The sequence below is a fragment of the Indicator indicator genome, chromosome 29, assembly GCF_027791375.1.
Source record: "Indicator indicator isolate 239-I01 chromosome 29, UM_Iind_1.1, whole genome shotgun sequence".
NCBI classification, from domain to species: domain Eukaryota; kingdom Metazoa; phylum Chordata; class Aves; order Piciformes; family Indicatoridae; genus Indicator; species Indicator indicator.
In genome coordinates this window covers 6,966,389-6,978,417 of record NC_072038.1, presented here as the reverse complement: position 1 = coordinate 6,978,417, position 12,029 = coordinate 6,966,389, and the positions used below count along the sequence as shown (strand labels likewise).

General features: G+C 61.4%; 2 protein-coding genes across 2 annotated transcripts; one reads left to right on the top strand and one right to left on the bottom strand.

Moving 5' to 3' along the window:
* Nucleotides 1-1,105: 1,105 nt before the first annotated feature.
* AFMID (arylformamidase) lies at nt 1,106-9,503 on the bottom strand. Its single transcript, XM_054393899.1, has 11 exons — nt 9,474-9,503; nt 9,261-9,351; nt 9,045-9,149; nt 8,928-8,976; nt 8,676-8,761; nt 8,530-8,602; nt 8,044-8,141; nt 7,753-7,831; nt 7,403-7,538; nt 7,065-7,169; nt 1,106-1,141 (listed from the first exon to the last, which is right to left on the bottom strand). The coding sequence occupies exons 1-11, from the start codon at nt 9,501-9,503 to the stop codon at nt 1,106-1,108; spliced, it is 888 nt and encodes a 295-aa protein (XP_054249874.1).
* Nucleotides 9,504-9,982: 479 nt separating this feature from the next.
* On the top strand, nt 9,983-11,792 carry TK1 (thymidine kinase 1). The gene is made up of 7 exons (XM_054393978.1): nt 9,983-10,048; nt 10,553-10,584; nt 10,659-10,772; nt 10,856-10,949; nt 11,218-11,307; nt 11,394-11,513; nt 11,634-11,792. The coding sequence occupies exons 1-7, from the start codon at nt 9,983-9,985 to the stop codon at nt 11,790-11,792; spliced, it is 675 nt and encodes a 224-aa protein (XP_054249953.1).
* The last annotated feature ends 237 nt before the right edge of the window (nt 11,793-12,029 follow it).

The window sequence follows — 12,029 nt, the reverse complement described above, 5'->3', positions numbered from 1 at the left end:
ACTCCGCTCCCCGGCTGGGCCTCGGCTGCTAAATTTAGCCCCGGGGAGGCACCACAGGAGCATGAGCTCAGCCCACCACGGCTGCACGTTCCCCGGGGCCAGGAGCCGGAGCTGGCAGGTGGTGGCTGTAGGAGCCACAGCACAGCGTGGCCCTGGACAAGCCCCCAGGCAAGCCTCCAGCCACTGTCTGAGCCCCCATTCATCTGCCAGTCAGATTCTGACACTGCCCTCCCGCTGCCCACACACCTGTGGCCTTAGCTCAGACAGCCCCAGACATGGCCACAAGCTCTGTGCTGGCCCCTTTGAGACTGCCATGGCCCTGCTGGGTCCTGTGCACTCAGGGGGCTCACTGAGGACCAGTGGAGATCCCTGAGACAGGTCCCACCCAGAGCCCTGGGGGAAGGCATGGGACTGGCAGGACATGAGGGTCCTTGGAGAAGTCTGGCCATGCTGCAAGGTCTGGTGAAGGATGTGGCCAGCTCCCAGTGAAGGACCCCCTCCCTGCATGGCTGCAGACCCCAGGCCCTGCCCAGGCTGGTGAAGGAGGTTGCACAGAGCAGAGATCTCAGGCAGCCCCCCCAGCTCTCCAAAACCAGTGCTTGCAGGGTCTGAGATGACAGTTGTGGCCAGGATGGGTGTTCTCCCCATGCTGCAGCCAGCCTGGTGGCCCGCAGGGCACCCAAAACCACCATCCACCCCTGCCAGAGCAGTGGGCACAGATTGGTGAGCGGCTGGGGAGGCCACAGCCAAGGAATGCTGCAGCCAGCTGGCCCTTCCCAAGAAAGTGGAGAAAATTACTCCAGAGCCTGGTTTGCCTTGGGGTAGCTGCCCTGGGCACTGTGGGGTCCCCAACCCAGGGCCCCATGGCTGCATTTCCCTCCCAGCCCTTCACCTGTGCTGTTAAGGGCTGGGCTGGCCAGCGCTTACTGGAAGAGGAAGCTGCTGGGAAGGCAGAGCGTGCAGCGGGGCAGCTTTGGAGAGGCTCTGCTGGGCTCAGCAGCCGGTAGAGCTCTGCTGTCCATGCTCCCAGGTCCAGGGCCAGTAACGGGAAGCGTCTGCTCTCAGTGACGGTAAATCAGATCGGGAAGATTAGAGGCCTTTTTGCCTAATCACGAGCAGCTTGAAGTTGGAGGACAAGTTCCTGGAACAAAGAGGAAATGGAGGCAGTAAATAAAGAAAAACTGTTAACATGTGGCCCTGCGTGTGAAAAACGTCTCCATGAAGGACTGTTTATGGCTCACTCATCTGCGGGGCTGACAGCACAGGCTGCGGTGGGAGGTGGTGAGGAGGCCCCACAGACAGGGGTGCAGGCAGAGGCACAGGCAGAGTGTGAGCAGCCAGCTGGGGTAGCTGCAGGGGGCTCTCAGGTGGTGGGGAGGGTGTGTGGTGGCATGTAGTACATGGAGGAAGAGGGCAGCAGCACAGCAGGGGCTACATGCAGGCAGCTGGACTGGGGCACTCTGGGAGGCTGTGGCATGAGGTGGTGCACCAGGAAGGCTGGCGGGAACTAGCTGGCCCTGAGGCAAAGGGGGCATCTGTACACACTTGCTCCTCTGCCTCTCCTGCAATTGCTAGAACAGGTTCTGCAGTTGTGCCCCCCATCCTGCCTGCAGCACAAAGGGTCATGTTGCCCTGTGGCCATGGGCTGGATCTGCCCCATTGAGCAGATCCAGCATCATCAGCCTCCAGCTGATCCAGCCCAGTGAGGAGAAGGTGTGTGTGACGGGGACGGGGGGGGTGGGAAAACAGTCTAGCTGCATGGGCACGTTCCCCCCGTCTCTGGTAGCAGTAAGGATTTCTGCCAGATGCCAGTGGGGCCCCTCCTCAGTGCAGGCAGAGAGTGCCAAGGGCTGTGGAGCTGCCCATAGCTGATACATGCCTGCTGACAATGCCACAGGATGGCGGGCCAGCTCCTTCCAGAGCAGACGCAGCCAGAAGCTAGAGCCAATGCCCAACAGCAAGGTCACCCTGCGCTGTCCCTGTCTGCAGCAGGAGCAGCGTGGTGGGAGCCACTGCTGGTCAGCACGTGGTGCGGTGGGCTTGCAGAAAGGCCCCAGGACTTTCACGGAGCCAGGGCTGTGTGGGCACAGGCGACATCATGCTGGGAAGCATTCTGGCATGACACCAGGGATAGACACTCCTGGCAAAGCGAGGGGCAGTGGGAGGACCGTGGAGCCTGGGGCAGCACCCACCCGTGTTCCCCTGCACCCATGCTGGGGGTGGAGAGTGCAGGGGGTGCAGCAGACGCCAGGCAGAGGCGAGGGCTGGAGGGACAAGGAGGGTCTGCGGGGAACACGCTGCGGGGGATAACATTTGCATGTGCTCCGTGCCCACGCAGGAACCTTCTTCCCGTCCCTGGCCGGCCCCACAAGTCCAGCACCGGCCCCGCCTGCCCCGGGGGCCAGGCCGGGTCCGGGAGATCCCGCCCCCGCCCGCCCCTGCCCCCGGGAGCTTCCGCTGCGGGGCGGGACCGGCGAGACCGGCGATGCGGACGGCGCGGGGAGTAGCGATTGCGCTGCGGCGGGCGGTGGCTCGGGCAGTGCAACTAGGGGGCCCTCTCCGCCCCGCCGGGATCCCCCGGCACACCGTGGATCTACGGAGCGACACGGTGACCCGGCCCTGCGCGGGAATGCGCCGCGCCATGGCCTGCGCGGCCGTGGGCGATGACGACTACGGGGAGGACCCGACGGTCAATGGTGGGCGGCGGGGACGAGGCCCCCGTGGCGCAGGGACCAGCAGAGACCGAAGGCCGCCCGTCCTCCGCGGCGGAGTCCCTGCCTGCAGTCCCCCAAGCCCGGGTGTCAGCCGTGATGCGGAGCCCAGAATGGGGCTTCCCCGGGGCCGGGGAGGGCTGGGAGAAGCTGGGGGCGGCAGCATGGACCTGTGGGAGTCCTGACCCCCTCCTGTCGGGGCTCACCCAGCACGTGTAGCTCCCCCAAGCACCCTGTGCTTCCCCCCCTGCAGAGCTGCAGCACCTGGCCGCAGGGATCCTGGGGATGGAGGAGGCTCTTTTTGTGCCCACTGTCACGATGGCAAATCTCATTGCTGGTGAGTGCCTGGGGCTGTGCCTGGGTTGTGACCAGAGGAGAGATCTGTGCCCCCACCCCATGGAAGGTGCAGCAAGCAAGAGCAGCCCTATTCCTCCCTGGGGTGCCAAGGAGAGCCCTGTTTCTGCTGCCATAGGGGAGGGCCGTGCATCTCCTCAGCCCCCTCCACCTCAAATCTCTATCCAGCATGACCCCTGGAGCTGCTCCCTGCTTCATGCTGCTGCTGACCAAATGCCCCTACAACAGTCTTTACCTGCTTTGCTCCGCTGCCTTCCTGTGAGCAGGGGTCTGCTTTGCCCTGTGTGGGAGTGGGGCCTGCGCCAGCCCTTGGCCGTCTGCATGCACCATGGAGGGGAGGCCGGGCTCCCCACAGCCTTCAGCCACTGCATGCAGCCCTAATCTGACAGCCCCAGCACCCTGCGGACAGAGCAGGCACCCCCTGCTCTGTGCCACATGCGCAGCCTTTGTGTGCCAGACCCCTGCCCGGATGAACCTCCTTGCCCTCTCATAGGCACTGCCTGCTGGGTGCCATCTGCAGTGCCCCCTCCCTCACTGACCATCTCCCTCATAGTGATGTGCCACTGCCAGCGCAGGGGATCTCAGATGTTCCTGGGCCAGGACAGTCACCTGCACCTCTATGAGCATGGTGGGGCTGCACAGGTGGGTGCTGCCGGCAGGCAGGCTCTGGCCTGGGCTGGGTGTGCCCGGTGTGCCCGGTGGCACCAGCAGCGAAGGCAGGAGTAGGAGGGCGGCTTGCTGCTGCCCTCCGCTGGCTGCTGGGAATCCCTTGCTGGGCTGCAGCTGCAGCATTCCTCCAATCACCCCTCCTGGGCCAGAGGGCTGGGACTCCTGTACACTGCCACCCTCCCCTGTGCACTGCCACCATCACCCGTGCACTGTCACTATCCCCTTCAGCTCTGCTCTCTGCCCTGCCTGGGAAGCAGGTCGCTGGGGTCCACTCTCAGGCACTGCCAGACCTGCCTGATGGCACCTTTGACCTGAACCATCTGGAGCTGTCCATCTGCGAGGCCCACGGCAGCCGGTACCACCCACGCCCTGAACTTGTCTGCCTGGAGAACACACACAGCTCGGCTGGGGGCCGGGCACTGCCCCTTGCCTACCTCCAGCAGGTAGGAGCCCACAGACAGTGGCCAGGCTTAGGCAGACAGACCAGGCAGGATGCTGCCATGGGGACATCATGTCTGTGCTGAGGAGCTCTGCACATAGCTCATATTGGTGCTGGCTGCCCCAGGGTCTCTCCCAGCCTCTGCTCCTCTGCCCCTTCCCAGGTCCGGGGGCTTGCTGACCGCTACGGGCTGCGGGTGCACATGGATGGAGCACGGCTGATGAATGCAGCGGTGGCCCAGGATGTGGAGCCAGCTCGAATTGCCCAGCACTGTGACTCCATGTCCCTGTGCTTCTCCAAGGTGTGCTCATCTGGGGATGGGTCCCTGGGATGGCACAAGGTGGGGCCTCACCCGTGTTTGGGGGCATCAGGTTGAGTACCCACTTTGCAGGCTGGGGCATCCCTGGGCATGTCTCTGGGAGAGTCAAAGGCAGAGCAGCCTCCCAGAGTAACTTGGGTCACTGATGTGATGGCTCTGCAGGGCCTGGGTGCCCCAGCTGGTGCAGTGCTGGCTGGAGGCAGAGAGTTCATCGCTGAGGCCTGGCGCGTGCGGAAGCTGCTGGGCGGGGGCATGCGGCAGGCTGGCATGCTGGCAGCCGCTGCCCGCCTCGGGCTGGAGCAGGCGGAGGAGACACTGCACAGAGACCACAACAATGCCCGACGCTTTGCTGAAGGTATCTTGGGGCCCCTCAGCATGTCAGGAGCTACCTGCACCTGCAGTCTAGTGCCACTTCCATGCACTGCTGCACAGCTGGCTCGTGCCCTGCCCAGAGCTGGGGTGGGTCCAGCCTTGCACCCACCACCCGCTGGCTGGGTTCACCCTTAACCAGTTCATTGGAAACAGCAGTATGAGCACCAGGCAGCTGTGCTGGATCTCCAGTCAGGTGAGAAAGCTCCTGGGGTACCAGGATGATGCTATGCCTGACACAACAGTGGCTAGTGACCCTGAAGGGAAAAGGCCCCTCCATCTCCAGCTGGGACCCAGGGTAGAGCTTGGGCAGTGCCTCCTCTCAGCCTACAGCTTTTGTTTCCCCCCAGGCATCCAGGAGCTGAACTTGCCTCTCTTGTCAGTCAACCTCGCAGCAGTGGAGACAAACATCGTGATGGTCAGCATCACAGGAAGTTGGCCATCCCCTGCAGAGTTCTGCCAGCACTTGCAGGCAGTCAGTGAGGAGGAGTTGGCTGAGACCAGCCAGGCCGTCAGCGTCCTGATGTTCCCCTGGTCAGCACACACTCTGCGTGCTGTCTGGCACCGTGACATCTCAGCCCACGACACAGAGCTTGCAAGGAACAAGCTGGAGTTTGTTGCCAGGAAGTGCCAGGAGGAGCTGGCCATGGGCCTGCACCCCTCTCCAAGAAGAGGGGGAGCCTGAGCATCCTCCCAACCCCAGCACTTAGGCAGATGCCTTCATGTGCTGCTGCACTCCGGGGCAGCTGTCCCAGTCCTGTCCTGGCAGCCAGCAGCAAAGGGCATTCAGGCATGTTTCCAACTGTCAGCCCTGCAAAACCAGTGTAAGTCCAGTCCCAAGGAGATCCCATCTCACCCCTGCAGCAGGAGCACCTTTGGAAACATGCCCAGAGGGAGAGAAGAGAGTCCACATCTCACAGCACATTTCATGCATCTCAGACCCCTCAGAGGTGGCATCCTTGCCTCACTATTCACCCAACAAACACATCCTCTAGTCCTCTACAGACTCTGCTTCTGTAACTCAGGTCTGCAGACAGCACCCAAAAGCAGAGCCAGACACCCCTCTCCTCAAAGGCCACACGCTGTGTCTGGCCCATGTGCACCACACACGTGCAAGGATGCTGCAGCAGGGACACAGATCCAAAGAGATGGTCATGTCAGTACACCAAATAAACACATTCTGGCAGTGATGTGCCTGTGCAGGGTGTTTTTCCCAAATGTGTTCCCAACTGCCCCAGGAACATCATAACAGCCCAGAGATCCTCATTAAGGCACATTAAGTGCTCCAAAGGATATGGAAGCATCTCTTAAGTTCATATATGGTAGGGACTGTCCCTGGGGCCCAAGCCCAGCCTGGCACAAACAGCTCCCCTGTGTGCTGCTCTATCACCTTCATCCCCAAAGGCTTCTGTTCTGTCCTCATGCCACAGCCTCCCAGCAGCCAGGCTTTCCAGTCTCCCCTGTCTGCTGAGCCCATCACATTCTGCATCTGGATGCCCCCAGCTTTGCCTGTGCAAAGAGCCAGGCCAGGCTCTGGTGTGTTTCCTTGGAAAAGCCCAACCACAGGACAAGAACTCCATGCAGGACAGGTGCTCACCAGCTTAACACAGCCCCAGCTCCAGTGACACCCAGGCAGCAGTTATTCCCGTTTCAATTTGCATTGGCAATAGGCACTTTAAAAAGCCAAGGGATCAAACTTTGTCACCCAGAGAGAGCCTGTCAGGCCTGTGCACTCCAGATGGGCAAGAAACACCCAGCAAAAGGATGCCAGCCCAGGTGAGAATCGGTGGTAACTGGTGTTCTGCTGGTCTGAGCTCCCCACCTGGCTGCAGGCTGGATGGAGCATGGGGAGGGAGCACAAAGGGTGTCCGGAGGAGACTCTGACCCTTGCAGCATCCAGGGCAGGGTCCACACAGGCTGCTTGCTGCTGTCACGCAGGGTTGTGGTTCACTCCTTAGTTTGTTCCTGATGTGCCATCAAGCTCTTGAAATCATGTTCAGAATCACCTGGCAGCAGGACACAAGCCCTGTAAGCCAGGATTGCCTGGCCCCACTCCTCCACCCCTAGAGATGACAACCAGTCACACTGCTTCAGCCCTGCACCCAGCCTAGTACTCAGGGGAAGCCTCAGCACAGCCCTTTTAGGCTGCTTGCCAGTCTCTGCTGTGCTCAGAGTGAAGGGAGGATGGGAGCTCTTCCTCTACCTGTGTGAGGATGTAGCTCTCCTCTGATAGCCTCTCAATGATGTCAAAGTGATCCACACCAGCGAGATCCAGCATAGAGACAGACCAGCCAGCTGCACGCAGGGCCTGTGGAGAGCAGTGCTGGCAGAAGGGACCCTAACACCAATCTGCCCTGGACAGGGTGGCAGGAATGACAGCTTGACAAGGACTATTGCCCCCCTCTGAGCTGCTGAAGACAAGAGCAGCAGAAATACTGCTCTGATATGGTACATGAGCTCTTCATCCCAGCTTATCAGGTGTGAGCAGGCCCTCTGCAGGACCATCCCCACGGAGCTGGGCAGATGCTGCCCAGAGCTCACCTGGCCATACTCCTGTGACTGCCTGCGGAACTCTGGGGAGTCTTGCTGGGCCACAGCCACCAGCACCTCACAGGTCACAGCCACAGATGCTGCTGGAGCAATGCACTGCATGGGGCTGTTCCTCTGGGCGACCTCCCTGCAGCAGATACCAGAGTGGCAGATGACAGAGCCCCTTGCTTGGAGAGGGTGTCTGCTCATGTACTCAGTGATGTGCACCAGCCAGGCAGAGGGCACAGGGCCACGTGGTGCCCTGCAGTGCAGGCAGGGGCAGAGTGGGCAGCAGAGCCACTGGCATTCACAGCCTGTCTGTGCCCTTCCCTGGTGGCCACCCCTGCAGTGTGTGGCCTCACCTGCTCATGTTCAGCTCATCGTTCACGTAGGTGTGCAGGAGGGGCTCCAGGTCATACACACCGCTCACCAGCACAGCTCCTACAGGCAGAGGAGCAGGCATGGGAAGGGCCCTGTGGCCAGGAACTCTCCTTACACCAATGTCCCCAGGCCTCAGCGAGGACAGTTCGGGGAGCAGCTTGTCCAGGAGCCCAGAGAGCTGCACTCCCAGAGCCTGTGGGCTGCAGTTGGTTGGGGCAATTTATTTCTCTCATCACAGAGGCACACACCACTTCTGGACACATCAACATTACCTTTGATATCTGGCACCACTCCATATTCTGTCCAGTCTGTGGACAACACCATGGCTGCCAAGTGGGCCCCTGCTGAATGTCCACATAGGTAAACACCTCTGGAGAGAGGAAGCCATGAGCCAGCGCCAGGAGCAACCCTATGGCACCTGCAGCCTGAGGACACCCTGCTCTGCATGGAGGAGGTGACACAACCACAAGTACCACAACCCACATGCAGCAGCTTGGGCCCATTTCTCAGTGTGATGACTGATGCCTCACGCAGTGACAAGGCAGCACCTTGTCACTGCCTTGACAAGTGACACTGCCCAGCACTCACCAACAAAGCCCTTGCCACAGTGCAGGGCTCATCTGCCCCCTCCTGGTGCTGCCAGAGCCACCTCTGGGCACCAAACCACCAAGAGAGTGACAGGGGCACACTCTGCCATGAAGGCCTGGCAGTGGCCATGATGGTGGGGTGGGGTGACCTGGAAGTGGCGCAGGGCCCACCTGATCCTGGAGTACCGTTCCACCAGGAAAGCGATGCTGCGCCGAACCTGCAGCACCATGGCATCCATGTGGCCTGGGCAGAGAGCAGAGTTGGCAGGGTGCCAGACTGGTGTGGGCAGCCACAGCCTCCACTGGGCACCACTTACCTTTGGGGGCTATGTCGTAGCCCACTGCCACCACTCCCACACCCTGTGACACCAGTGGGGGGGCTGCGAATCCTGACTCCTCTTTACTGGGGGAAACAGAAGTAACTGGGCTGCAGAGTCAGGGTCTCCTAGGGCCAGTCAGGTCAGACCCAGGGTGACCAGAACAAGTTGGGGTGTCCAGAGATGGGAGATGGTAAGAGCAGGCTGAGGGGTCCCATCCTAGGGAAACCCACTCACCACAGCCTGCCTCACCTCAGGCACTGCCAGTATCCACCATGGATGTAGACCAGGACCGGGAATGCTGCGTGGTACAGGCCGGGTAAGCAGGGGGCATGGTCCCCCGATCGCCCCTGCCTGCTTGTAACCTACTTTCAGAAGGGTCCGGGGGAAAGTAGACGTCCAGCTTCTCCCTGTCCCCGTCGCCGTAGGGGACGTGCAGTGCGGTCTGCACGCTGGCCCGGGCCCGCTGAGTTGCTGCGGGAGGACAGACACGGAGCCTGGGGCACGGCCCATAGGCGAGGGCCAGAACATCGAGAAGGAGCCCCGCTCCCGGTGCCTCCCGCCCCGGGACTACCAACCCCTCACCTGCCGCCATCGTCGCGATGTGGGCTTGGATAATAGTCTCCCTGCCCAGGCGGGAGGACCAGCGGCTGGGGGAGTACTGATCCTCCAGCGCCTGCGGGGGATGCACGGAGGCTGCGGCGCGGGGCAGCTCCGCAGGGGCGGCGGGCACCAGGAGAGACCTCCTGCCCCCCGGCCCGGGTAAAAACCGCGCACTGCCTGCCCCGCGGGCCCTACCTCCGCGGTCATGTCCCGCCACTCCCCCATGCTGCAGCTGGTCCCGGTCCGGACCGCAATCCCAGTACCAGCCCCGCTTCCAGCCCCGCGACCCCTGCCCGCCTGGGGGCGGGGCCAGAGCCAGCGGGGCGGGGCCGTCCCGTTCCCATTGGCAGCCCGAGAGGTGGGGCCGGGTACACGAGCCAAGGGCGGGGCCAGAGCCAGCGGGGCGGGGCCGTCCCCCTGCCATTGGCTGACAACGGGGTGGGGGCGAGCCGGGACACCGGGCGCCTGACCGGGTGATGACGGAGAGGTGTACGCCGGGAAAGCAGCGCGGGCGGGCGGAGAGAAATAAGAATTTTGGCGCCTGCGCCTCCATTGGCCGGTGCTGCAGCGCGGTGGCGCCAACCATCCTCCGACTGGCTGGCGCGGTGGCACGTGGGTGTGAGGCTTCCCCGGATTGGTCGGCGCGGGGAAGAGAGGCGCGCGCGGGCAGTCAGTACATCCATTCATCCATCCGTTCGTGAACCATGAACTGCCTGACGGTGCCCGGCGTCCATCCCGGCTCGCCCAGCCGCCCCCGTGGGCAGATACAGGTACTGGAGCGGCGGATACCGGAGGTGGAAGTGGGGTTGTAGGTGGCGGGCTGGTACCGGGGTCGGGGTGGCAGTAGGAATGGAAGGGTTGGGTTGGTGTCATGAGGGGACATGGGGATGGAGAGACCGGACGGCTACCAAGGGAGACAGCGAGAACGTGAGAATGGAGGGTCTAGGACGGTATCGGTGGATGGAGGGGTTGGGCGAGTACCGGGGGATGCAGTGGGGGTAGAGGGGATGGCATGTATCGAGGCAGGCAAGGAGCAGCGAGAATGGAGGGGCTGGGACAGTACCGGGGTAAGGGGATGACCGGGACGATGGCATGGCCAGGATGCAGGCTCTGGGGGCCACACCGGCTCCAAGCACTGTTCCAAGGCTCCCAGAGCCGCAGCAGAGCTGTGCCACTACTGGGCAGGGTGGTGGCCAGGCCAGCACCCAGGAAGCTGCTGGTGCTGTGCCTCTAGAAACGGTGCTCTGCTCGTTGACTTCGTGGTTCTCCCCCAGGTGATCTTCGGCCCCATGTTCTCTGGGAAGAGGTAGGTCCGGGGCCAGGGTAGGGGGGCAGAGAGTGGCAAGGTGCCTGGGGCCAGCTGACACCCATCTCTTGCAGCACGGAGCTCATGCGGCGGGTGCGGCGCTTCCAGCTCGCTCAGTACCAGTGCTTGCTGGTGAAGTATGCCAAGGACATACGGTATGGCACCATTGGTGTCTGCACACACGACAGGTGAGTCCCCGGGGCAGGAGGACCCAGCCCAGCAGGCTTGGCAGCTGGGCAGCCAGGCTCATTGTCTCCTCTCTACCCTACAGGAGCACCATGGAGGCCCTGCCTGCCTGTCTCCTCAATGATGTGTACCAGGAGGCACTGGGCTCTGCCGTCATTGGCATCGATGAGGGCCAGTTTGTAAGTGCATGGCCAGGGCAGGTTCAGGGGAGCTCTGCAAGATGCAGACAAAGGACCAAATCCTCTAATGGGGTGGTGGGGAGAAATTACCCCAGGGCACTTTGATCCTGCTTGGACTAGGCTTGCATGATCAAGCTCTTCCCTGGGGCTGGAGTCCGTTTCACAGATAGGTGACATGGCTCTGGTTTTCTTTGTGCCCTGTGCTGATGGATACTGAGGAGGGTGCTACGCTTTCTTCCTCCTGACACTGTTTCTGTACCTCCTCTAGTTCCCAGACATTGTGGAGTTCTGTGAGTTGATGGCCAATGCTGGGAAAACTGTCATTGTTGCTGCTCTTGATGGGACTTTCCAGAGAAAGGTAAAATGCTTATTTTCAGTGCAGCAGCTGCGTTGGGATTCTCACAAAATCTGTCCAACAGCCCTGTTCCTGCTGTCTTGTCACAGGCTTTTGGAAACATCCTGAATCTGGTGCCACTGGCTGAGAGCGTGGTGAAGCTGAACGCTGTGTGCATGGAGTGCTACCGAGAAGCCTCCTATACAAAGAGGTTGGGAGCAGAGAGGGAGGTGAGTTGCATTGGAATAGAAAGTGCTTCAGTAGCTCCCCCTTGCCAGTCTTGCTAGCCTAGAGGGATCTCCCCAGGGGAATTGAGCTCTGCAGAGTGACCCTCCCAATTTCCTTGCCAGGTTGAAGTGATTGGAGGAGCAGACAAGTACCATTCCGTGTGCCGAGCCTGCTACTTCCACAAGCGGCCTCAGCAGCCTGGGTCGGAAAACAAGGAGAATGTGCCCCTGGGGGTGAAACAGGTGGACGTGACTGCCTCCCGGAAGATCTTAGCCTCTTGACTACTGGGCTCCCACATGGGGAAAATGGAGAGGAAGGAAGCTGAATGTTGTGATTCCCAGATGACATATCTGGCTTCCTCTGCTCTTAGCAAAACTGTTTTAGCTCTACCTGCCAAACCAAGCTGCTGTTCCTCTGCGCCAAGCACAAAGGAAAAAGAAGGATCAACTGGATTTGGTGCTGTGGGAGACCTGGAGCTTGACTAAAAGTGAGTTCCTTTCTCAGATCACAGGGAAGAG